The following is a 27,124-nucleotide window of genomic DNA, read 5'->3' as shown; positions in this document are numbered from 1 at the left end:
TCTTGTTACGTTGTCCAGGCTGGTCCCGAACTCCTAGGCTCACATTGACTTCCGTTTCATTGGGTTCTAGTATTAAATAGTTATATTCCTTTCTTGGTGTCATATTTACTTGCTTTTTCATGTTTCTTGTGTCCCTGTTTTGACGTCCGTGCATATGGTGAGACAGTCACTTCTACAGTCTTTTGAATGGCTTTTATAGAGACTTACCCTTGCAGTTGGATTTTAGTGTGCTGGTTGGGGAGTGTGTGTTGACTGTGTGTCCAGTAGGAGCAGCAGTACAGTCTTCATGCAGCTTCTTCACCTGTGTTCAATGTCAGCAGTAACTTTGGGTGCCTCAGTTGCCTAGGCTGTAGAAGTTTGTGGTAGTTGTAGTCATGTATGTCCTTGGTGTCAAGGGTTTTTGGGGTCCTCCTCTTCTTGTTTTTCCCACAGTAGGGAGACTTAGCTGAGTGGATCACTGTTTGTGTCAGGTATGACACAGTGTACAAGCAGCTGCTGTGGCACTGGGTTCTAGGTACAAGTGCTCGGGGCAGCTGTGGGGCTGGGGTCCCAGGCTCAGGGTTTTGTGAACTTACTGTGGCACCTGGATCTTGGGATGTATTGGGTGCCTGGCTTTGTTCTCTCTGGCAGAGTTGGATGTCGGTTGCCTATAAATTCAGGATCTGTGAATCTGAGGTATCCCAGTAGCTTTGGACCAGGGGCCTAGGTTGAGGTTATGATTCTTCCCCTAGGGGGCAGGGCACAGCATTGGTGCAACTTGGGAAGAAGGGGTGCTCTGGAGGTTTGGGCCCAGGGAGCAGGGTGTATGTAGCTACAATTTGGGAACCTGAGCCAATAGGGCTCAGTGGCAAGTTGGAGCCCAGAGGCTGAGGCACCATGCAGTAGTGACTCTAGGCCCCCGGATGGTGGAGCTTGGCAGTATCCTAGGCTCTGTGAAGCCAGGTGCAACAGCAGCACATATCCCAGAATGGCAGACCGCAGCTGTTGTGTGGGCTCTGGGGAGGGGAGGGAACAACACAGTGATTACTCTACTCTGCAAGGAGAGGAGTGTCTCAGCAGTTCAGACTCTAGGGGATCCAATTTTAGGGAAACAGAATACTAGAGTTGTTTGGCCTGTAGGGTGAATGTCTCTGCTCAGCCACTGCTTTGTCTCCCTTGGATGCAGGGTACTATGGCAGCTCAGCTCTGGGATGCTCAGCTGGTTCAGGGCACCAGTTCCCCAGGGGACAATGTGCTGCTTCAGCTCAGGCCTAGTGGGCATGAACTTTCTGGACAGTCCAGGCACTGATTCCTTGGGATGCAGGGCACTTCTGCTAAAGTATATGGATATGTGACTGCTCTGGGTGCCATTTCCTTGGATGCAGGGCACTGCTTCAGGTTGGGCACTAGTGTGGGGTGACTCCTCTGAGCGGTGAAGGTACTGTTTTCCCTGGAAGGGGAGTGATACTGTTTGGATTTGTGTCCCCACCCAAATCTCATGTCTAATTGTAACCCCCTTTGTTGCAGGAGGGCATGGTAGGAAGTGATTGGATTGCAGAGCGGGGTGCAGGGGATTTCCCCTTGCTATTCTTGGGAGTGAGTTCTCACAGATCTGGTTGTTTAAAATCTCCCCCTTTGCTCTCTTCCTCCTGCTCTGGCCATGTAAAACATGATGCCTTTCTCTTTGCTCTGTGCCATGATAGTAAGATTCCTGAACCACCCACTGCCAGCCATGCTTCCTGTACAGCCTTCAGAACCATGAGCCAGTTAAACCTATAAAGGTAGTCCTTTATAGCAGTGCAAGAATGGGCTAATACTGGGAGAGAAAGGGGTAGATGGAGTGGCTTCCTCTCTCCTTGGCCCCATGAGTAAGGGTATAACAGTTGCTTGTAGCTTGGGGATGTCTGCCCAATTGGTCGTGACAGTTTGGTGGTAACTTAGCCTTGGGGATGAAGGGAAGCTGTGGCGACTCATACCAGGAGCGAGAACACTCCAGCCATGGTTCCATTTCCAAGATGGTGTAGTGCAGTAGTTGCATGGGCTGTAGAAGGCAGGTCACAGTGTTGTCCCCTTCTTGGAAGGGAGCACAGCAGTGTGAACTCTAGGCAGCTCCCTCAGCTGGGCTTAGTGCCTATGAGAACTGCAGGGACAGTGGTGAGGTCTGTATGTGTTTAGGGTGTCGATGGGGGTTGCTGAGATCCTCTTGCTTATCTCCTCGCAGTGGGGAGGTTTGTCCTGGTTCCCAGGTGATCCTGGTTGGGGTATAGGGTGGTGGAGGCCTGGTGTTTCCTTCTGTTTTCCATGTGGCCAGCCTGAGTTTGTCACCAGGGTTTCTGTAACTCCTCTGATGTGCTCTGGTGCTCTATTTCAGTTATTTTTATTAAAATGTAGTTGTTTAGTCGTCGTTTTGGGTGTTGTTTTGAGGGGGATGAATGCTAGGAGCTACTAGTTGGCCATCTGATGTCACTGTTTTAAACCCTTTGTAAACATAAACTCATTTAGTCTTCACAAAATAATGTGAGATAGATACTATAACTGGTCGCATATTAATTTTAATAGAGGTTATGTAATCTCGCAAGGTCACTCATCTAACAAGTGGTGGAGCCAGGATTTGAACCCAGGTTGTTTGTCAGCAGAGGACAGAGATATGTGTTTTAATTGTTCCTACAATCACTACTGCCTAGAACATTGCCTGGATATAGTGGTGTTCAATAAATACTTGTTTAACAACTGAGTGACTAAACCACTTTGCTGTACCGGAATTGGATTCTAAGTGTGGCGCTAATCAGTTACTTTCTAATTAAGTGTGGCTGGAATATTATTTGCTGACTAGAAGTGTTGAATTTCCATTAGCTCCATGCCGTTATTTGACTGTAAGTGTAAAAGTGATGGCAGAAGTAAGGATGGGTTGGCATCAACCCTAGGTCCTGTGAGAAGGACCACCTCTGCCTCACATTGTCGACTCTGGCTTCCCAACATGCTAGTGATGTAATAATGCTTTGATGCTTACATTCCCTCCATCTGTGTGCAGAGAGCTTATTGAGGTATTTGATGAGAATGTAATGCTTCTTATTTATTACCTAGTCTATGAATTCTTGCCTTTTGTGATTATTTTTTTCTGAAAAGTTGGACACTGAATAGTAATGTTATTGTCAGTGTTTTATTTGTAAATAATTTGGACTGGTTGGATTGTTTGACCATGGACCCTTTTTTTAAGTGTAGCCATTTGTATCCAAGAGTCATCTATGGCTGTAATTTTATATTGTTAAGAGAGAAATGAGAGGAAACTTTCACTTGAATTTTTAGCTCTTGGTTAGAGGCAGTGTTATAGATTGCTTAGAAATTAATTTCTATTTCTTGGTCAATCCGTGGGATATCATTCAGATTACATTGAAAGCAGTTATTTGACTGTTCTGAGTCTGCTTGAACCATCACTGGATTGGTAAAGTTGGGGATTATGAAAGCTAAAGTAGACCAAGTGACTCTATTTTCATAAGCAATCTATTATGTTGCTTAATAGGTGACTTTCCTCAGTAATCTGGATTACTTATTGGCATTATATATGTTGAAAAGAATACTTTTAATCATTATGCTTATTACAATAAATAGTGCTGTACTGTGATAGTGTCCATTTTCTTTATGTAACAAAATCTAATTTATTTGTGCTAAGTCAAGAGCAGTTCTAAAGAGAGAAAAAAGAACACTTCAGCAGTCAGGACAAATGATGGTATTTCATTATTTTCATCATAGATTAAAATATGTCCCTCATACTTTGTAAATAGAAGTCTGTCACAGTGTGATGAGGGCAAGACATTTAGAAAATGGCACACAGAACATATGCACCAGCTGTGTAAGCATAATGGTTAACCCTAGGTCCTTGTTTTAACTCAAGTCTTGGAATGATTACCAAGTCTCTAAATCCACAGGGTCTTGCTTCTGAATATTTAGCCTAATGTAGCCTTCGGAAAAGTAGAAGTTGGTAATACCATATCAGGCAGTGGCTTAGGAAAGTCATGTGTTGAATAGTAATTATTGCACCTACTAACTTGAGATGACCGTAAGTCTCTTTGGTAACTAACCTTTATAAGAAGCTATGCTGATCTAGGTCGTAGACACTTAGGAGGAATGCCACAGCTGATTGCAAAGCATTTTTATAAAACAGTAGACAGTTTAAGTGCTTAAAGACAAATGCCTTCCTAGAAAACTTTTAGAGCCCCTCAGATTGTGGTGATGGCAAGACATTTAGAAAGTGCCACACAAAACATGTGCACCAGCTATTTAAGTGTAATGTTTAGTCATAGCCCCTTGTAGCCTGAGTCTTTAAATGATAACTGATTCTTTAAATCTACAGGGTCCTGTTCTTGAATGTTTAGCCTAATGTACTGTGTTACAGGGCATTTGGAGTGCTGTGAGCTATTACTTGCAAATTTAGATTCCAAACGAGAAAATAATTCTAGGAGGAAAAGTAAGCTGTCATATTATACAAGGTTTGAATAAAGATGCAAACCTAAATATATACTGAGATGAAGTTTCAGAAAGAGGAAGCCAGTTTGGTGTCCCTAATGCCTAATTAGGAACTCATCTGGGAAGATGAACCACTAAATAGCTAAGTCAGATGGCTAATTGAGTAATTGACTTTGTCCTTTCTAACTTGGTCAATTTTCTCTTACTGTTTACACATGTAATACTCAAAATGTTTAAATTTATACTTTAGGATTTAGTTGATGACAATGTTGACATTTTAATGTGTAAAATAGAGTTGGGCTACCATTTGGTGATCATTTAGAGTTATCACACCTGTATTCTTCTTCTGTGGTGGTGATCCACTTTTACTAAAGCCTTTTTTCCCCCTTCTGAATAATGTGAGTGAAAGGGGGATACCAGAAATACCCACTTCCCATTCCCATCTTGCTTATCACTTCTTTGTCACTTAGCATATCTACTCAGCCTACCAAGTAGATGCCATCATTAATGGAAATGATGCCAAGGACCTCAAATTCTTCTTACTATGGATTATAATTATGGGATAGAAGAAATGGAAAAAAAAATAGTTTAAGACTGTATCTGTACAGAGTATTATAATCATTGATTGGGGCTATGAAGCACATATGCCTCAACTTTATGGCCTAGTGACCTGTGAACTGTTTAATGTACTGTGTAAGAAAAGTATGGTTCTGTGTCCTAAAGTGGTCTTTGGGGTGATGAGGGGGAGAGGAGGAGTTACGGCCTTGCCATATCCTCACCTGGTTATGTAGTTCATATATACCTGTGGCATCCTGTCCCAAATTTCACAAAACTCTTATAATAAAATTGTGTAACTTAATAAGAAATCCTCATAATAAGTCTTAACTCTGTTTGAATTTACCTCTTCATGATTTTTCTATTTTTGGTTGGTATAGGTACATATATCTATATAGAGTTGTAATCAAGATGTTAGTTTGTTTTGTCTTTTATTTAATGCCTTATTTAGTTCTGTGCTAAGTACTTTACATACATTATCCCATTTAATCCTCAAAAGAATGATAAGAAGGGTACTATTACTGGTTTTCTTTGACAGAAGGGGAAACGTAACCCCGAGGGTTTAAAATAAGGTCATAAAATAGCCAGGAGAAAGTAGAGGTGGGGGCAGGGTGGATTCAGATCTAGGTCTGTGTGATTCCAAAGCTCAGAATCTTACCTACTAAGCCATACTGCCTTGTTTGTGATTGACTCTCAACTAGATTGTTAATGAAAATAATGTGTCTAATTAGTGGAAATTCTAACTTTTCAGCATTTACCGACAAATTTTTATATGAGTAGAGCCCACATAAAGAGTCTCTAATTTCTTGTTTTATTTACTCTTGTAGGAATTGAAAGATGTTGGCCATCGTGATCAGATGGCTGCAGCTAGAGGAATCCTGCAGAAGAACGTTCCGATCCTCTATACTGCATCCCAGGCATGCCTACAGCACCCTGATGTCGCAGCCTATAAGGCCAACAGGGACTTGATATACAAGCAGCTGCAGCAGGCGGTCACAGGCATTTCCAATGCAGCCCAGGCCACTGCCTCAGACGATGCCTCCCAGCACCAGGGTGGAGGAGGAGGAGAACTGGCATATGCACTCAATAACTTTGATGTAAGTTATGCTTGGGCGGAAATTTTCAGCTCTTGACCATCCCCCAAAAGATAAAAGGTGTCTGGGGAAAAGTGATCAAGGCTTCTGATGATAGCTCAATTTCCACTTAGATCTGTAATCTAAGTCAAAAGAAATTATGAATCATCAGTCTACTTGATTTTAACTTGGCCTAAAACATTTATTTTTATTTTTATTTTGAATTAAACTTCTGGATTCTTTTATGTAGCTTGCGTTTCCTATGAGGTCATTCTTTACTGAGGATATAAGTTTGGTTCATTTCAACCAAGATTTTGACCTTCTGGCAGATGTGAAGCTATGGTAGATACAGAAACAAAGTACACATAGGGTCAGCTCCCTAGAGGCTCATTGGCCTATTGGGAGATAAAGAAACATCATAAGTGACTGCAGCAAAGGTACCATCATTCTAATCTTTCTTGTCTGCCTAGATATACTTCTTTTCAATGACTAAATTGGAATAATGAACAGAAATTTAATCATGTGGAAGCAAATTTGGGATTAAAATACTTTCTTAGCACAATGTCATAATTACTTTTCATAAATGATGCTCTAGGTCTGTCCTGTGTACACAACTCTAAGGGTTAACTTTTTGGTGGGTTATGTGTTCTTAATTCCTACCCACATCCAGTAGATGCCAGCAGGTATAAGTTGGTTTTTTTTTTTTTTTTTTTTTTTGTGTTTTTTTGGGCTTTAAAAGTAACTGTTGGGGCAAATTAAAAAAACAAAAAATTAACAGAATATGTGTTCAGGTGACGCAGGATCCATTTCATAAAGTAAGGATGCTATGAAAATATAGAATAAAAAAATACAATGGAGTGCATTTTGTTTTAAGTTTTCCTTGCCTTTACGTTTTCTTTCTTTTGCCACTTTACTTTCGCTTAGGTAGTTGATCCTTGTTGATATGCATGGCTGATTTAAGACTTTTCATAAAGCAAGAAGGCAGTGTTAAGTCTAAAGATCATGGTGTTAGAACTCAGTTTTTACCATGGAGCTTTAAACATTATTTTACAGCAAACTCTTATGGTGCGTGTTAAAATTTACTAGCAATGTTGTTTTTCCTCCCTTCAAAATTTGGCGGTATTAGGTATCTTTCAAGGTATTAGCACATTTTGCCCTAAGTTGAGTAGTATCTACCAGAAACTGCTTAACTTCTCAGGGACATTTAAACATTGTAAAATGAGGGTTTGTGCTAAATGATCTCAGGCCTGTTGAGGCTCTGTTACTCTGTTAAAATTCTGTACCCTTCATTTCTCATTTTTGTTGGCCAGAAAGCATTTTGTATTCAATTTTGACCAGAGGAATCCTGTAATAACCTAATCTTACAAAAAATGATCAGCTAAAATGTAGGTTAATAAATGAACTGAAGGTATTGCACGTTCAGTTTGAAAATTGAGGGTTCTTTGGAAGGGAAGGAAGAAATGTATACTTATTAGAAAAGGGCAAGGTTTTGGTAGAAAAAAGTTGGCATTTAAGTTGAAATCAATAAGGACATAGTCTCTGTAAAGAAAAATTAAAGCCATAATATTTGCACAGACATTTATCAGTGTGAGGATAAATTATATCAAGTGGAGGAATTGGAGGGAGGCCAGTAGCTGCTGTCTTGAGGATGCCGATGTGTCACCTTGTACCTGTAGCTTACTTGTGACCAGACCTCACTAAGCACTAGAAAAACTGGATGTAGGTGGAGTCGGGCAGGAAGGGGAGACAGAAAAAGGATTTATTCTTGTTGGAGCAGTTCTTCCTCACAGCATAGCTTTTTGGGAGGATTGCTATCATCTGTTACAGAATACTAGAGGTCTTTGAGGAAAGAAAGTCTCTAATTTAGACGTAACAGGATAAATTTGAGACTGAATTATTTAGAAAACTTGATTAGATGTGTAAGATGAGGCAAATAGATGGAAATTCGTTATAAATGCATTTCTTTCTGAAACTTTAAGGTTAGAAATCAGTCTGTGTGTGTGCGTGTGCGCACGCGCGCATGCGTACATACTTTAAGAGACAAAGTCTTGCTCTGTTACCTAGGCTGGAGTGCAGTGGCACAATCGTAGCTCACTGCAGCCTTGAGCTCCTGGGTTCAAGTGATCCTCCTAAGTAGCTGGGACTATAGGCATGTGCCACCATGCCCAACTTACTTTATTTTTTTGTAGAGACAGGGTCTTGCCTCATTGCCTAGGCTGGTGTTGAACTGGCCTCAAACAATCCTCCACACCTGGCCTGTTTTGCTTTTATTTTTTAATTTTTTTGTGGTGCAACAGTTCTAAATATCACATGGCAGTTTTATATTCTGCAAGTAAGAGGTAACTTTTATTTTCCTTGTAATTCTCATCTGATGATTTGAATCACTCGTCTTATGTAAGTTTACCTTTAGATGTTCAGAATAAGTTGTGTGAGTGTGATACATTTGTATTTGTGGTATCATACCTTATCATGCCCTGTTTGTCTGCATAGCATTACTTCCAGTGCTTTCTTTGAGGAGTGATCAGCAGTAGGCTAACTTCTGTGGGACAGCCCCTTATCTGTTAAGAAGTATAACTTTCTTTTAGATGTCAGAATTTTTGTGTTAAATCTTGATATTACTAATATCACTTTTCACACCTTGAATAAAGAAGGGAACAGAGATGAATGCTAACATTCGGTAATGCTTTCTCTGCAGAAACAAATCATTGTGGACCCCTTGAGCTTCAGCGAGGAGCGCTTTAGGCCTTCCTTGGAGGAGCGCCTGGAAAGCATCATTAGTGGGGCTGCCTTGATGGCCGACTCGTCCTGCACGCGTGATGACCGTCGTGAGCGAATTGTGGCAGAGTGTAATGCTGTCCGCCAGGCCCTGCAGGACCTGCTTTCGGAGTACATGGGCAATGTGAGTTTGACAGCTTTTTTTTGAAGTAAGATATTTATGGATGAAGAGTTTTCTATAACATGTTGGATCTGAGATGTTTTCACTATAAATACCAAATATATCCTTGACTCCTTGATTTTTGGGGGTGGGTCAGATTTTTTAAGGAATGGATGGAATCAACAAGTGGTTCTTTCCTCTCTCCAGCTTATTGAGAAATTTTAAACTTACAAAAATCATACAGTGAATACCTAGGAAATTTATCTGTATTCATCAGTTAACATGTAGATACATGTATAGGTATGTGTGTATATAAATGTATATGTATATATGTGTATATACATAAACATCCTTTTTTCCCCTGAAACCTTTGGAAGAAAGTGGTAGACATTGTGATGCTTCACCTCTAGTATTTTAGCATGCCTCTCCAAAGAATAATGACCTTCTATACCACTAAACTTTCATTATCCCAAGTAGGTGGCTGTCTAATTTTGGGCAAAAGGGAATGTTGCAAACCTACCTCTTCAGTATTTATAGTTTATGAAAGTTTTTTCATGAACCGTATTAAATGTCGTAAGAGTAGATAATTGCCAAGAAGAGTTACATGAAGCAAACTCTGGATAGTGTTTTGAATTTTAAGGTTTGTGCGTAAAACCCAGACTATGAAATTTGATACCTGACTTTTTTTTTTTTTTTTAAGGCCATAGAAAATTCTGTATTTGTCGATTTTCTCTATTGCTGTATGTCTTTCTTTTTTTCCTTCCCTTATACTTCTTCTATTCTGGTTATTTAATGCTAGCTTAGGGTTCCTGTCATTTAGACTTTGGACCCAATATCTTACTGTGGCTAATTAGCAATAAATTAAGGAAAAATTATATGAAATACTTTTAAGGGGAAGAAGGACAATAAAAATTAGTTGTCATCACTAGTGTTTTTTGCCTGTTTAACACTTAAAAAAAAATCTTGGTCCTTTCTCATTTGTTCATTTGCCATCACCTTGTCTGTTCACTTACAGGCCTGTAAAAGTTAATGGGTGATGGTAAGTCATGGTGGAATTCCTAGGGTGAAGATGAATGCCTTCCTCTGTTTATCTTGTTTCTACCATATTGTGAAATTAGTGATGCATACTGAATTTTTTAAAGCCATTGCCCCCTGGGCATGGTGGTTCAAGCCTGTAGTCCCAGTGCTTTGGGAGGCTGAGGTGGGTGGATTGCGTGAGCCCAAGAGTTTGAGACCATCTTGGGAAACATGGTGAAATCCCATCTCCACAAAAAAATACAAAAGTTAACTGGGCATGGTGGCACATGCCTGGTCCCAGCTACTTGGGAGGCTGAGGCAGGAGAATCTCTTACGCCTGGGAGGTTGTGGCTGCAGTGAACCACAATCGCGCCACTGTGTTCTAGGCTGGGTGACAGAGCGAGAGTTTCTCAAAAAAAAAAAAAAAAAAAAAAGCCATATTTTGATTATAGGCAGTCTACTTCAGAAAAATGAGATTAGATGTTTTGTTAAGTCAAATGGAAAAAGTGGTTTTTAAGTCACAGTGAAAATGTGGGACACATTTAAGAATCCATAGCTAAGATTGAACATTAGAAAATATTTTAAAAAATGGATATGTTGCAGAATGGCTCACAGTGTTGCAGTCTTAAACAAGGGAACAAAAACCCATGGTAAGTGGATCAGTCATCTGCTATCAGTGTAGTGCTGGAAATGGTGTAAAAGTGTCTGATGTAGTTATGATTAGAAAATCACTTCAAAAACAGACTTTGGTGGGAAGGAGTATGTGATAAATTTGTTCCGATTGCTCCATTCTAGAGCCTCCTAATCAGTCTATAAGATATCCCTTGAGTCTTGAGGTTGGTCACATTCTTGGGCCAATCACCCCTGGTCATGAGTAACCTTGAGGTTTCAAAACCTAGAGTGCCATACAAACAGTACTCTCTATTCATGCCATCAATGTAATAAAAGCTGGGAAGCACTAATTTATACTGAAGACTTGGAGGCTGCAATAGCATTCTTAAATGAAAACTGGAACAATGTGTGATGTGAGGCTGAAATTTGAGTATTATGGTAGGGATCTTGAAATGAATCTTGGCCGGGCACGGAGGCTCACGCCTGTAATCCCAGCACTTTGGGAGGCCAAGGCAGGCGGATCACAAGGTCAGGAGATCGAGACCATCCTGGCTAACATGGTGAAACCCTGTCTCTACCAAAAATACAGAAAAATTACCTGTAATCCCGGCACTTTGGCCGAGGCGGATGGAGCACGAGGTCAGGAGATCGAGACCATCCTGCCTAACACGGTGAAACCCTGTCTCTACTAAAAATACAAAAAATGATCCAGGCGTGGTGGTGGGTGCCTGTAGTCCCAGCTGCTCCAGAGGCTGAGGCAGGAGAATGGTGTGAACCTGGGAGGCGAAGCTTGCAGTGAGCCGAGATCGCGCCACTGCACTCCAGTCTGAGCAACAGAGCAAGACTCCATTTCAAAAACAAAAAAACACAAAAGAAAGAAATCTTCTTGAGACTTAGAAATGTATTTTAGGTGATGGTCTCTGGGTATGTTTCTCCTAAAGGTAAAAATCTTTAGTTTCCTTTTATTGATTCGCGTAACAGTGAACAGGCTTGGTGCTGTCAAAAAGTGTTGGAGTGAGGATAAACGGGGAGGGCAGTGGAGCACACTTGAAGAAAGCTTAGAATGATAAAAGGGTCTGGAAGAAGCAGAAGCAACTGGGGATAGATTTTTGCTTATTTATGAAGCATTCAAAAGCATTTAGACCCTCTAGTGAGTTTCAGAATATAACCAGCAATGTCTGCCTGTCACTCAGTTCATTCTGAGTATGTGTCACGTGCAAAGCAGTGTATTGGGCACAATGTAAGAGGAGGAATGAGGCTCTGATCCCTCCCTTCTGGAACAAAGTTTCTATGTGGGGTTTCATAGTAGTGTCATCATAGGTACAGCCAAAATGCTGTGGAAATTGCAAGGAGGTTGAGGTTATTTCTATCTGGGAAATCCAGGAGGCTTTCTAGAAGATTTATTTTGTAATCTTTTGGTTGACTTCTACCTTGATTTTTAAAAAATGGTTCATTTCATTTCTGTTGAAAAATATTAGACAAATTATGTTATGTGGATAATTGAAATCACCTATGTTAATTAAAACTTGTTTACTACCTGAAACTTTGTAAACATTGTTGTAAAGTCCAGAAAGGCTCACATAATACTCACTTTTTCTATTGCTTGGATTCTGTCATGTTGTTAGTAATTTTATAGACACACATTCTTAAAGCGTCTTCTTTCTTAAATTTTGTGTTGCTTGTTACCAGGTTCCACTGGCTTTTTCTCTGAGGCAGTGATTCTTCGGATGCACATTACAGTCCTTGGGCAACTTAAAAATCCTGATGTTTCAGGTGTACCCCAGACCAATTAAGTCGGAATCTCTGGGTCAAGATCCAGGTGTCAGTTGTTTTAAAACACTTCCCAGTTGATTCCAGTGTGCAACTAAGGTGGAAAAATTGCTCTGGTAGTTTATTCTGTTTGTCCCTTTCTGCCCCCACTGCCATTATCTTACTTCAGTGTCTCCTCACTTTCTCCATTTTCCACTATGTTCTTCCTGCCCAGGCCAGGCTGAGCTCCTGTCTTTAGTAGTAGGGCATTGTTCATTATGTTCTGGAAATTCCCTTCCTACCTATGTAAACCTGATCTACTCTTCCTTCAGGCCCCACATTTGTTTTTCATCTCTTTGCTGAAGGCCATTTCAAACTACATCACCTTACATTGTTTCTTTGGTGCTTGACGTTTTGTGCCTTATTGTATACTCCTTTGAATTGTTTAATTGCATTTCCTTTATCCATTTTATTCTGCAACTAGGTTTTAAGCCTTTGGAACATGACAACTCCTTAAAAATATTCATTCATGGTCTAGTATAATGCAAGAGGTACTCAGTAAATGCTTGCTTAATGAACTCATGCTGGTTTGGAGGAATGAATAAAATGAATAATTTTGGATTTTCATGCTGCTAAGGATGTAATAGTGTGGGGGAAAAAACCAAAGACCCTTACTCTTATGGGCCTTACATTCTACAGGGGATGAAGGAGGAGGCTGTGGTGGTTTATTTCTACTTCCTGTAGATCTTTCAGTATACAGATGACATTTGTTGAAAAAATTAAACCAAATACTCTGAAATAAGCAATTAAGTGAAAGTGATACCTTAGAGCAGAGTTTAATTCATCAGCTGAGGGCCAAATTCCCTTTTAAAGTTTCCAAGGGTCAGGAGACTAGCAGCATTAATGTTGTTGCTTGCATAGTGGTTTGATGAAGAGTTGGTAGGTAGTCTTGGCTCTACAGCTAACTTACTGTATGGGCTCTAAGGAAATATTGATATGAAAGTAATGCATTTGATCTCTACTTTCTTAACATTAGGGAAATATCACAGACCCATGACAGGGGAGGTTTTGCGACCCTTCAGGGTATCCTTGTAGTTTCAGAGATGACTTCCAGGTTTCCTCGAAATGAAATGTGGTTATTGTGGTTAAGTTTAATTTGTTTTGGCTCTGTCAGCCTAAAGTTGCTTTGCCTGTGAGAGAGAAAAACAGCTTTGGATGGATGTCATAATCTTAAAAGGTTTAAAAGTGAATGGATTGAAATTAAAATGAAATGTAATTAAATTTGAAAAAGTTATTACCATTTTATTTTTTTCATGATTGAAAGTCAGGCATGTGCATTACACTACTGAACCACCACTACTTATTAGCATTTAGGGATATATGTTTTCTGTTTTTTTCTTCTTCTATGCAGAGCATGAAAAAACAGTTTTAACTCTCTCAGTGTTTGCTGCCTGTAAACGTGAAATATCCGTAGAACTAGGTTTCGTACTATTAAGTTAATGGGTTAAAAAAGTCTGCTGTCTGGTTAATGGGTTAAAATTTCTGTTTTTCAAATACATAGCTGACTTGGTTGCCCAGTTGTGTGTTTTAATGTTCTCTGAATGATTTCAGTGCTACTGAAAAAGCCTTCCGAAGGGCCCTATGCTTTATACAGCTGACTTCTTTATTTCATGCCTTTCATTCTGCTGAGGGATATGCTGACTGTTAATATGTTCCTTTCTCGCTTTTTTAAGGCATGTATTTTTCCAATAGTAGAATTTATTGGAAACAAACTTGTCTCTGTTACCATACCCCCCTTCAACCCTGACTCCTCAATAAACAAATAAGCAAAACCTACCCCTTCCCCAAAACCTCCAAATCTGAAAATACTTAACACAATGTCTGAAACATAAAGGACCCCTCAGTCTTTGAAATGAACTCCATTTGGTTTTGACCAGCACAGTCTTGCCCAGCAGGTCATGGTCATGTTTGACTGACTGGTGTTAGGGCTTATAATTGGTAAGAACAAACACATGCCATGGGCTTAAGTAGTTCTAGCCCTCCGCTATTCAGTGTGGTAGCCACTCGCCATATGTGGCTATTGAGCACTTGAAATGTGACAAGTCTAAATTGAAGTTTGCTGTTAAGTACGCACCAGATTTCAGAGTTAGTATAGAAAAAAGAATGTAAATTATCTCATTGATATTATTTTAGATATATTGGCTTAAATAAAATCTGTTATTAAACTTTATTTTTACCTGTTTCTTTTCACTTATGGCTACTAGAAAAATCATATTTACATTGATTATATATGTATCTATAACTTACATATGTGTTATAAAAATTATGTGGGTGGTTTATTTCTGGCTTGCATTGTATCTCTGTTGGATAGTTCTAACCAATAAGTAACCAGCCAGCCAAAGTGAGTAGATAAGAGGTTAGGATCAACTTCATTGAATGTCCAGAATGGCGTGGTAGTCCATGCATAGTAGCTGTTGTAGCTTGTATTCTTTTAATACTTAAAACTGTAGTTTTAGACAGAAGAAAATTGGTTCAATTTAGGACCTTGTAAGGATAATGTTCCTTAAAGATACATTTTATCTTTGTTCTTGCCTGAAAACGTTGGGCATAGTGGTTGTAGGATCCCAAAAGAAGAATGCAATAACTGGACATACTTTGGTTGAACTGGACATATATTTGAGGCATGTGATTATGTTAATATATCAAGTATAAAATTTTAATTCAATTTGGGTAAGTTTGATGTGAAATGAATGAATGGTATGCAGCTAATGTTCATTTTGAAAGATCTTTTGAAAAGATAAATTGTTATTGTAGTGAAGTGAAGCACTCAATTTAGGATGCTAATCCTTTGTCAGTTTTGCAAATGCCTTCCTGGAATCTCTCTAGCATAGCCAGAGCTTTTGAAGGACTCTGAAGAACTTGTTACTGCATTATGTTGTGACTGCACTTTCTTCTCTTCAAAATTAGAGTAGCTTAATTTTTTCCTGATTGTAAAAGTTCATTATATATTGTATATATTATACATGTGTATATATTACATTATATAATGTATATATACATTATATATTTTATATATTAAAAGTTCATTATTATACTGTCCGTAANATCCAGCGCTTTAGAAGAACTCTGAAGAACTTGTTAATGCATTATGTTGTGACTGCACTTTCTTCTCTTCAAAATTAGAGTAGCTTAATTTTTTCCTGATTGTAAAAGTTCATTATATATTGTATATATTATACATGTGTATATATTACATTATATAATGTATATATACATTATATATTTTATATATTAAAAGTTCATTATTATACTGTCCGTAATCCCACCACTCATTTTTGTGTATAACATTCCAGACTTAATTGTGGATATGTGTATATGTACACTTATATCTGTTCTTTTCTTACCTTCTCCTCTTTTTAAAAATGCTGTTAGTAATGATTGTCCATACTTTTATACTGCTTACCATATGCCAGCCATTGTGCTGAGACATTTTATCCCCATAATAACCCTATTAAGTTGATAATTGCTTAAAAGTACATATACATACAGGTGCAGTTTGAACTCAGATCTATCTGACCTGAAAGTCTGAGCTCTTAATACTTTCACCATTGTACATCGTCCCAAGTTCACAAATATTATTTTATAACATCTTAATGGTGGCAGAGTTTTCCATTAAGATTAAATACCCCCAGAACTAAAATAAATACTAGAATCTAAATTTCAATATTAAATTTCTAAAAGTGGATATCCTAGACTAAATAAAATAGATCCAGGTCTGGGATAGCTGCTTGAAGTGAGTGGAGTGTCACGTACGTCCGTGTGAAGAGACCATCAAACAGGCTTTGTGTGAGCAATAAAGGTTTTTAATCACCTGGGTGCAGGCAGGCTGAGTACGAAAAGAGTCACCGAAGGGTGGTGGGATTATCATTCGTTCTTACAGGTCTGGGATAGGCAGTGGAGTTAGGAGCAGTTTTTTGTGGGCAGGGGGTAGATCTTACAAAGTACATTCTCAAGGGTGGGGAGAATATTACAAAGTACCTTCTAAAGGGGGGGTGCCGGGAGGGGGAGAGAATATTACAAAGTACCTTCTTAAGGGCGGCGGAGGATATTACAAAATACCTTCTCAAGGGTGGGGAGGGTGTATTGTCACAAAGTCAGTTTATCAGTTAGGGTGGGGCAGGAACAAATCACGGTGGAATGTCATCAATCAAAGCAGGAACTGGCTATTTTCACTTCTTTTGTGGATCTTCAGTTGCTTCTGGCCATCGGGATGTAAACGTGCATGTCACAGGGGATAGGATGGCTTAGCTTGGGCTCAGAGGCCTGACGTGGAGCAAAAGAGCTTTTTAGAGTATCTTTCCATACTAAACTGGTGGTACTTGAGTGCTGTAGATGTTTAAATGGGCCCTGTGGTTTGCAGGTACAGAGGCTGAGTTTTGTTATACAGTTATGGTATGATTTCCATCTTTCTTTGAACTCTTGGGTTTTCTTTCTGCAAGAGATGCTTACCTAAATTAGTAGTCCATAGTTCTGTAGAGGCATTTGAAGATTATTTTATTGAATTGTCAGTGTAAGCTTTTCTGTGAGCTGCCTAATAAACAGGGTTTGGGAGAGTTTATATAAGTAGATGATGCATTGAATGCAAAATTTGAGCCTGTGTAGGCCTTGCTTTTTTGACAGCAGCATTTATTTTTATTTTTTGTTTAATAAATTTTACTGTATATGTTTAAGGTATACAATGTGATATGTAGATATACATAGTTAAAGATTACTACAGTTGAGCCATTTAACATATCTGTCATCTTAAGAGTTACCTTGTGTGTGGGTGGTAAGAGGGCCTAAAATCTACTCTCTCAGTAAGTTTTCCAAGTACAATACAATGCTATTGATTATAGGCTTCATGCTGTAGATTAGAGCTCTAGAGTTTTTAATATATATATATTTTTTGCTTTGTTACCCAGGCTGGAGTGCATGGTACGATCACAGCTCACTGCAGCCCCTGCTTCCCTGGTTCAAGTGATTCTCGTGCCCCAGCCTCCCAAACATAATAGCTGGGATTAGAGGCTTGTGTTACCAAGCCTAGCTAATTTTTCTATTTTTGGTAGAGATGGCCAGACTGGTCTCGAACAGCTGGCCTCAAGTGATCCACCCGCCTTGGCCTCCCAAAGTGTTGGGATTACAAGTGTGAGCCACCATGGCTGGCCAAGAGCTCTAGATTTATTCATCCTGCATAACTGCAACTTTGTACACCTTGACCTAAGTGTCCCCTACTCTCACCATTTGGTAACCCACCTTTCTACTCTCTTGTTTTTATGTATTAGAGAACATGTAAAAATCATACAATAGTTTTCTCTCTGTGTCTGATTTATTTCAGTTAGTAATAATGTCCTCCAAGTTCATCCATGTTGTAGAGCAGCATTTATTTAATTTGAAAACCCTGTTTGTCAAAAATTAATGTGTGATTTTCTTATGGTTCAAGATAAGGAGTTTAAAAGATCTTCGTAACTCTGAGGAAGACGTCTTACCCCAGTTATATTTGTGTTGCTTTCAAACAGGTTTGAAGTAAGTACTTCCTGTGTATAAGCTATCCTGGCATTGCTAATTGCAGTATTTAGCAGGCAAGTTCTTAATCTTTAATACCAGAAAGATGCATGTTCATGTATTTGTTGAAGTGGTGCTGGCCTGATGGAGCAGTAGTGGAGTGGGCTTTTGAAATCAGGATGATGGAGCAGGCATGTAAGCCTGTCCAGTGTCAGGCAGCAGATGGATAGGAGTTTAGCCTCCTCAGGGTTGCTGTTAGACTGTCCTTTATATCACTTTGTGCTCTTTAGCCATCAAGCAGGGTTGAAAAGACTTCATACCTAACATGGTATTTCTGGATTAACAGGTAATAACCTCTAAATATATCAGATTATTAGTAATTATCTCTAGCTGGTGGGGCGATGGGCACTATGAATTTTCTTTGATATTTTTTCCCCACATTTAAAAAATACGTTTTTTATGTTGCTAATGTCACAAAGTTTAAAAAACTTAGACCCTTAGATTTGTGTGTCTTAGATTTTTAGGTTTTATTTATAGTCATACACCGTGTTCATTTCCAAAGCACTGTTAATAGGGAACTTTGGTGGTTTTTCACACATTTAGTATGTTGATTCGTCCTTTCGAGGTAATGGTTAATTCAGGACTAGTTTGGCTAAAGTGGTTAGTTTGGTTTTTAAAAAAATTATAGTATACATTTCTATCAAGTCTTGAAGTGAGACTCAATTTTTATCTCTCTGTGATAGCATTTGCTTCATTCTTTTCTTACAGTGTATATCAAAGTGATTTTTGACCTTGGAAGTATAAAATTGTGAAGGTAGAATTTGGAAGTGACATTCGTTATCATGTGGTCTAGGGGTTGGCAAATTACAGTTCTCAGGTCAAGTCTAGCCTACCACTTATTTTTATAAATAAAGTTTTACTGGAACACAGCCATACCCATTTTGTTTCTTCCTTCTCCTGCTCCTTCTTTTCTTCCTTCTTCTTTCCTCCTCTTCCTCCTCCTCCCCTCCTCCCCTCCTCCTCCCCTTCTTCTGCGCTCCCTCTTCTTCTCTTTTTGGTTTTGTTTGTTTGTTTTGAGACAGGGTCTTATTCTGCCCCCCAGGCTGGGACTGCAAGTGGTGCAATCACAGCCCACTGCAGCCTTGACTTCCCAGGCTCAGGTGATTCTGCCACCTCACCCTCCCCAGTAACTGGGACTACAGGTGTGCACCAGCATGCCTAATTTTTTGTATATGAGGTCTTGCCATTTTTCCAAGGCTTGTCTAAAACTCCTGGGCTCAAGCAGTCTGCCTACCCCAGCCTCCCAAAGTGCTGGAATTACAGGTGTGAGCCACCATGCCTGGCCAAGTAGTTTCTAAAGAGACCGCATGGCCCCAGGGCCTAAAATATTTGCTGTTTGGTCCTTTATAGAAACTTGCCAATTTTTAATCTATTTCAATCAGCTCCCTAGTAGCTGGGACTGCAGGTGTGCACCGCCATGTCTGGCTAAGTTTTGTATTTTTAGTAGAGATGGAATTTCACCATGTTGGCCAGGCTGGTCTCAAAGTCCTGATGTCAAATGTTCTACCCACCTCGGCCTCCCAAAGTTTTGGGATTACAGGCATGAGCCATGGCGCCCAGCCCAACCAGTTAATTTTTCTGAAGGCTTTAAATTATAAATTCAGTTTCTTCAGTAGATATAAAACTATGTTATGTATTGCTTCTTGGGTAAATTTTGGAAGATTGTGGCTTTCAATGAATTAGTTCATTTTATCCACTTAATTGATTTTGTATGCATGGAGATGTTTGTTGCAATCTCTTACTATCCTTTTAATGTTTAGCATCTGTAGCAATATTCTCTGTTTCATAACTATTGTTGATAATTTGTTTTATTTTTTTCTTTCTTTGTCAGTCTGACCAGAAGTTTATCAATTCTAGTGATCTTTAGAAAAATCCAGCTTTGAGTTTCATTAATTTTTTTCCTCTAATACTTCCAATTTCATCTGTTTCTGCTTTTTAATTTTTTTCTCTGTCTGCTTATTTTGAGTTTATTTTATTCTGTCTTTACTAGTTTCTTGAGGTGAGAACTTAGGTTGTTGACTTGAGACCTTTCTTCTTTATGTAAAGATATAGTGGTATAGATTTCCCTAATCTAAGCCCTGCTTTGTCTGCATCCAATAAATTCTGATACGTTGTATTTTCATTTTAAAATTATTTTTGTTGTTCTTTTTTGTTGTGTGTTTGTTTTTTAGGAGATCGGGTCTCATCATGTTACCCAGGCTGGTCTTGAACTCTTGAGTTCAAATGAACCTCCCACCTCGACCTCCCAAAGTGCTGGATTAGAGGCATGAGCCACTGTGCCCAGCCTGTATTTTCATTTTTGTTCAGTTCAAGATATTTTAAAATTTTCCTTGAGTCTTCTTCTTTGATCAATGGCTTATTTAGAAGTATGTTGTGTAATTTCCAAGTATTTGGAGATTTTCTTGCTATGTTTCTGTTACTGATTTCTAGTTTAATTCTAATTCCATATGGTCAGAGAACATAAACTTTTCATGCTTTCAGTTTTTTAAAAAATTTGTTCATTGAGCCTTGTTTTAATGACCCAGTGCTACCTTTGTGAATATTCTGTTTGCACTTGACAAATGATACGTATTCTGCTTTTTTTTTTTTTTTTTTTTGAGACGGAGTCTTGCTCTGTCACTCAGGCTGGAATTGTAGTGGCGCGATCTCAGCTCAAGTGATTTCTCCTGCCTCAGCCTCCCGAGTAGCTGGGATTACAGGCGCCCACCATCACGCCCGGCTAATTTGTTTATTTTTAGTAGAGATGGGGTTTCACCGTGTTGACCAGGCTGGTCTCGAACTCCTGACCTCAGGTGACCCGCCCTCCTTGGCCTCCCAAAGTGCTGGGGTTACAGGCATGAGCCACTGCACCTGGCCTGTGTTCTGTTATTGTTGGGTGGAGTGAAACTGTCACTTAGATCTAGTTGGTTGATGGCATTGTTCTATAGCTTGCTGTTTTTTTGGTTGGGGAAAGATCTAATTATTCTAAGAATTACTGAGAGAAGAGTGTTGCAGTGTCCAACTTTAGTTGTAGATTCGACTGTTCTTTACTTCAATTTTTGGATTGCCACTCTATGTGTTCTGCTCAGGAATTTTAGTTACATTCAGTGGGACAGACGGAGTGGAATATATTTATTATGTTTAGCCAGAACCAAAACTCAACTAGTGTTTTCAAAGCTGAGTCTGAAACTAGTGCAGTGTTAGGTCATGGTGTCACACCCATGTTTGAACAGTTAGAACTGGAACTAAGGCTTCTGATTTTTCAGTCCAGAGATACTCCTGGTGGTGCTCTTCACATGTGATGCCATGGATGATGGGCAGTAAGCTGATACTTCCGTAGGATAGAACTTGTTAAAGCTTGATCAAGTAATGTAATCTCCCCAGGGCCGCTTTCTTGGCGGGAATTGGGGTCATTAATAGCTGCCCTTCTAACTGACCTTGTTAAAATGCACAGAGAATCTCTCAAGTAAGACCAAGAAAAACCATGAAGATGGGAATATAATGGGTGGTGTTTTTAAAAAATATCAAGATGCCTTGGAACAAAAGAACAGAAAATAAAAGTGTAGCAAAGAATAGGATGAACAGGGATCTGGATAGGTGGGGACCAAGGGACATGCCTTCTATGACAGGTGCTTTACAACTTTCTGTGTCTGCTCCATGGCTTGCTCTCTGCCTCTAGCAAAGAGCCAAAGTGGCAGTCTCCATCTCCAGTCTGCGTGATTTTGTAGTTCAAGCATCTAATCACAATCACAGCTGACAGGTCTCTCCCTCTCCTCTCGTGTGTGTATGCAATGCCATGTTTGATGTGAACATAAAACTATAAAATGTATGTGCAAATCGGTATTTTTAGGGAAAATATAATATAGTTTCTCCTTCTTCAGTTATTCTTTTGGCCCAAGGAGTAGGCTTTACTTTTGGCAAAGTTGTCATGTGTTGATAATAAAAAATTGATATATTAAAAATACTGTGATTGTTTAAATGTAGCAAACTGATAGTTGTGGGTGGCCACCTGTTTAATTTAGAATGCTCATATGTGACAAACATGTAAAACTAAAAGCTTATCAATCATGACCTTCTACCCTAATATTTTTTATCCATTCATTTTTAATTTTTTTAAAATTAGGTTTCTTAGAGGACTTAAGGTAGTAAATAAAAGCTCATTGTGACTATGGCAGTTAAGGATTAAACAAACTGGGTTTGTATGTTTGGTTTGTCTGCCTTCAAACTGGCCATAATGTTTATTTATTTATTTATTTTGTCTTTAACCCCTCTCCTCCCCTCATTAAATATAGTTACATAAAGGGATGCCATTCAGATGCTTTTCATGATGGGCAGTTCAGGTTCTGTCATGAGCATTGAGTTTCTAAACTGTCCTTATCAGAGACAGGAAATTTCCTCCTTTCTAACTTCAGACCTGCTGTGTTGAAAGTTACCTCTTTGGTTGATATATTTCTCAGTCATAATGCCAACTTAGAAGGGCACAAGTCTGTGGAATATGTTTTTATTGTTAGAGTGGATTATTTTATTCATTTTGAGTTGAATCTTTGTTCATATCTGATGACTGCTAATGAAGTCATTGCCAGCAACTCAATGGCTTGCTTATTTTATTTCAGTATGTATGTATGTATGTATGATTTTTTGAGACGAAGTCTCGCTCTGTCGCCTGGGCTGGAGTGCAATGGTATGATCTCGGCTCACTGGAACTTCTGCCTGCTGGGTTCAGGTGATTCTCCTGCCTCAGCCTTCCGAGTAGCTGGGATTACAGGCGCCCGCCACCATGCCCGACTAATTTTTGTGTTTTTAGTAGAGATGGGGTTTCACCATGTTGACCAGGCTGGTCTTGAACTCCTGACCTCAGGTGATCCACCTGCCTTGGCCTCCCAGAATGCTGGGATTACATACCTGAGTCACCGTGACTGGCCTGTTTTAAAGAGGAATATTGGGAACTGATTCCGTTTGGTCATTCTCTCAAACTGCCATTAGGGCTTTTTGTAATGTCGTAATTTGGAAACATACGGAAGATATATCCTTTGTTTATTTCCAGATAAACATCTGGTCAGTAAATAATCTTACAAGTATTACTTTCAGATGTTTTGAAGTGATTGGCCTCCTGCTCTGGTTTTAACCCCAGTTGAAGATACTTTAATGTTTGCAGTTTATAATAATCTACCAAGTTGAACACAGTGTGGCATTGTATTTTAAGGCTTCCTTGCTAACTGTCCTTTCAATTTAACACTGTAACTTATTAGCATGAATTACTTCTCCTTGCTTTGAGAGAGAATTACTGGTTTTATAGATTCAAATATGAAAGTCATCTTCTAGGAGTGGAAAGATTAGTCTTTTGGCTTGCCCTTGCTCTTGTGTTTGTATGAATATTGCTTACTATTTCCTGGTATAAAATGACCTGAAATATTTTATTAGAAAAAATTATACCAGCCTGGGCAACATGGCAAAACTCTCTCTCTATAATAATACTAAGAATTAGCCGAGTGTGGTGGCATACACCTGTAGTACCAGCTACTCGGGAGGCTGAGGTAGGAGGGTAGCCTGAGCCCGGGAAGTTGAGGCTGCAGTGAGCCATGATGGCACCACTGCACTCCAGCCTGGGCAACAGAATGAGACTTCATTTCACACAAAGACCAGTGATACTGAACTGTAATCTTTTAAGCTCATGCTAATAAACACACTTGTTGCCAGGAGCAGAGCATATTGTTTATGTTACTTTGAAGATTCTATATTTTTGGTGAAAAATAGCTGAAGCCACTGTATATAGGAAAATTGCTTGTTTTCTAAAATTGGCCATTAATATAGATCCTTTTTAGTGATTTATGTTGTGATAAAGGATCCTCTCACCTCCCTCACCTTTTCAAAACTGGTTTTTCTTATGCCATTAAAGTTTTTCAATTAAGGAAACAGACTCAAGGCTTTAACCCATTTATGCCAGAAGTTGCAAATTTTTTTTTGTGGAAAATCAGACCTTGGCAATGACCTTAAGCAGTAGGATATAAATAACTCCCACAAGCTTAGCGTTCCAATAATGGAACACCAGGCCTAAATGGGTTAAGAAATTTGTTTGAGTTTTCTTTTTCAAAGCAATATTAAATGTAGCATTCAGATAAAAATCCAATTTTAAAATTAAAATTTCTAATCATGACAGTTAAAAAACACCTGACACCATTGGCCACCTCTTACTTGCTTTCTACAGGGCTTTCATGTTGGCCAACTGTAGAGGTTAAAAATCTAACCACTCTTTTCAACTAGGTTTTTCTATCCAATGCTACATTAACCATTTTCTTAAAACCACTCTGAACCTAGAATTACACTAATTTTGGGGTTATGTTAATAAACAGCAATAATTGTATTTTTTGGATTTAAGGTATTGATCAAGTGTGAATTATCCTTAACCCTCAAGTTTTGAACAGATATGAAAGTTGGTGTAGGAGGAATAGTTACATACAAGATAATTCCTTATAAAGTGAGATGTATGATTTGTTTAAAAGCATTCCAGCAGAAAAACCAGTGGAAAGGTGATAAATGAAACAAGAAAGCAGAAAGTTGATGATTTTTGAAGTTTGATGATGGTTAAGTGAGGGAGTTCATTTAGTTTTCTCAATCCTTTTGGTGGGTATGTTAGAAAAAACTCATAATAATTTTTTTTTTTTTTTTTTTAATAAAAGGACATGTCATCACCATGATGGTTAGTTGAGTAGGTGTTAGCATATTAGACGTCTGAGGGCACAGTCCTTGCCATGTGTACACCCTTTGGAGGGCATTTGCATGCTTTGCAACCGCTGGAAGGCCTTGTTTTGTCCCACTCGGTCCTCTTCTCACTCTCCAGTTTATAGGCTGGCTGGTGCCTATGCTGATTGTTAGGCCAATTAGATTCTCTTGGGGATTCGTATGGGTAAATAATGGGAAAATGATGCAATTAGTAATGGAAACTGAAAAAGGAAATGATGCCATTAAGTAGAGCCAGGGTCATAGGGGTCTTGATAAAGTGAACTTGTGGGTGAGTAGCAGCTATGAATTAGATAGGCAGCAAAGAGGGTGAGAATGGGTCAGGCATTTGAGATTGGAGAATGGGATAGCCAGCTAAGAGAGATGTCCTGGGCTTCCTGTATGGCCGCTCCTAAGACCAGTTGCCCTGCTGTACTTGGGTTCTTCTGTACATATATCCTCGAAGTAAACCCTTTGTCACTATATTCAATTTGGGTTTCTGGATTCCCCCAAAAGGAGTCTACTGTAGTTACTGAACAGTGCAGAATTTTCTTGGCTAAATTAAAAAGTAAGAACTTTTTTAGAAGGTCAAAAATGATCAGTGACTATTCATCTAGGCATTCCATTGTGCAATTCTTCAGGCTTTTTTTTTGAAGACTTAGCCCTTCCCCGAGTCATTTAATTTTTTTTTTTAACCCAAGTGAAAGCAAGTTTATTAAGAAAGCAGAGGAATAAAGAATGGCCACTCCATAAGCAGAGCATTTTAAAATTTAAAATTTTAAAATTAAAAAAATAAAAGTAGAGATGGGATTTTGCTATGTTGCTCAGGCTGTTCTCAAATTCCTGGACTCAAGCGATCCACCTGCCTCGGCATGCCCAAGTGCTGGGATTACAGGCACAAGCCACCGCACCTGGCCCCAGAGTCATATTTTTCAAGCTCTGTCTTGTATAGTATGAAACCTTTTGTCTCTTATCTGCTTGACTATTATATAATTTAGTAGTGATGTTTACATTGTTCACTAGACTTTGATTGAATTGAATTTAATAAGTGGCAGTAATCAGGTGTTTTTTGGTGGAGGGGTTAGCTTACTGTCTTCAGGTTTCCTATACTTGAGAATTTGTCTCAACACAATTTTAGGTGGCTGTAACACTGTTTTGTTGGCCAGTATGATTTTAGATTCCCCATTTTGGTTGTTGGTTGTTAAAAGACATAGGGAGCCTTGTTTGACTAAATCTATTGTCTTTCTCTTTCCTTTTCTTTGGTGTTCTTTTTTAGGGGACGAAAATAAGAATTGAGAAGATCTGGCTTAGATAATGCTAGTACAATGGAGATTTTAAAAAATTACCTATTATTTTATTATTATAAAGCACTGGAGCAAGTATAGAATTATCTATAGTAAATAGGATATAGAAAGACAGAAAGAAAGGGTTGGCATTCATTGGCCCTGGGGAGTGGGCTAAGGGAAAACAAAGATTTAGAGTCAAAAATTAATTAGTGTGCAGGAGATAGCAAACCTCTTGGCTTGGTGGGAATGAAAAACCATTTAATAAACATAACTAGCTAGAAGCAGTCTTCTTTCCCTATTAGTAGGTGGCTCACTGACATTGTCATAAGTCTTTGAAATGTTTGTTTTTCTCCCTTTAATTTGCTCTTGTGTACAAAGTTACGGCAGAAGGAGCCAGGACTGAATCAGACTTCAGCAATCTGGGGCTTGTGGAAAGAGATGTTTTGATCATATTGTTATTTTTGTATCATAAAATCTTAGATTGGCAACTTTCTTCTAGGGTGGATTTAGCTTTTGATACATTTTCTTAGGCCCACGAAAATGAACTGCTAAAGTAGAAATGAATAAAACTATTCCATTTAGCCTCTAGACAGTGACACATTAAGGACTAATGACTGCCAAAAGGAAATGTCAAACACTAAGCTAGTCTACTTTCTTTGGCAGCTGAGAATCCGGTGAATCAACAGTTTTCGGGGGTGTATATTTAATGTGGGTGGAGGAAGAGAGTGTCTAACATTCTTTAAGGCCCCGTTAAGTTCAGCAAAGTTGGACTTGGAGCTTGGTTCTACTTTTCCAAACCCAAGAAAGACACGTGCTATAGAATGAGAGTGGTTACTGTTTGTCATGTAGATAGTATCAAATAAGACATTTTAAAATGTGTTTACGGGCTTCGTCTTTGTTTTTATTTAATTGTTGGTAGGTACGAAGCAGCATGCATTGGTGTAGGTGAGGGACATACTTAAAAGTTTTGGCCGGGCGCGGTGGCTCACGCTTGTAATCCCAGCACTTTGGGAGGCCGAGGCAGGTGGATCACAAGGTCAGGAGATCGAGACCACGGTGAAACCCCATCTCTACTAAAAATACAAAAAATTAGCCGGGCGCGGTGGCGGGCGTCTGTAGTCCCATCTACTCCGGAGGCTGAGGCAGGAGAATGGCGTGAACCCGGGAGGTGGAGCTTGCAGTGAGCTGAGATCGCGCCACTGCCCTCCAGCACTCCA

General features: G+C 39.1%; 1 protein-coding gene across 2 annotated transcripts in view; it reads left to right on the top strand.

Annotated features, from left to right (window-relative positions):
• The window catches only part of CTNNA1 (catenin alpha 1), a 188,834-nt gene that overhangs the window by 66,046 nt on the left and 95,664 nt on the right, over positions 1-27,124 (top strand). For both annotated transcript variants that reach the window (XM_017891297.1, XM_017891296.1), the window contains 2 exons: positions 5,826-6,095; positions 8,767-8,970. In XM_017891297.1, the coding sequence (XP_017746786.1) occupies positions 5,826-6,095; positions 8,767-8,970 (474 nt within the window). The remainder of the gene's footprint in view (positions 1-5,825; positions 6,096-8,766; positions 8,971-27,124) is intronic.

Source organism: Rhinopithecus bieti, unplaced genomic scaffold (assembly GCF_001698545.2).
Source record: "Rhinopithecus bieti isolate Rb0 unplaced genomic scaffold, ASM169854v2 scaffold_20170, whole genome shotgun sequence".
Taxonomy (NCBI): Eukaryota; Metazoa; Chordata; class Mammalia; order Primates; family Cercopithecidae; genus Rhinopithecus; species Rhinopithecus bieti.
Note: the sequence above shows the minus strand (reverse complement) of the source record. Positions and strands in the feature narration are given on the sequence as shown.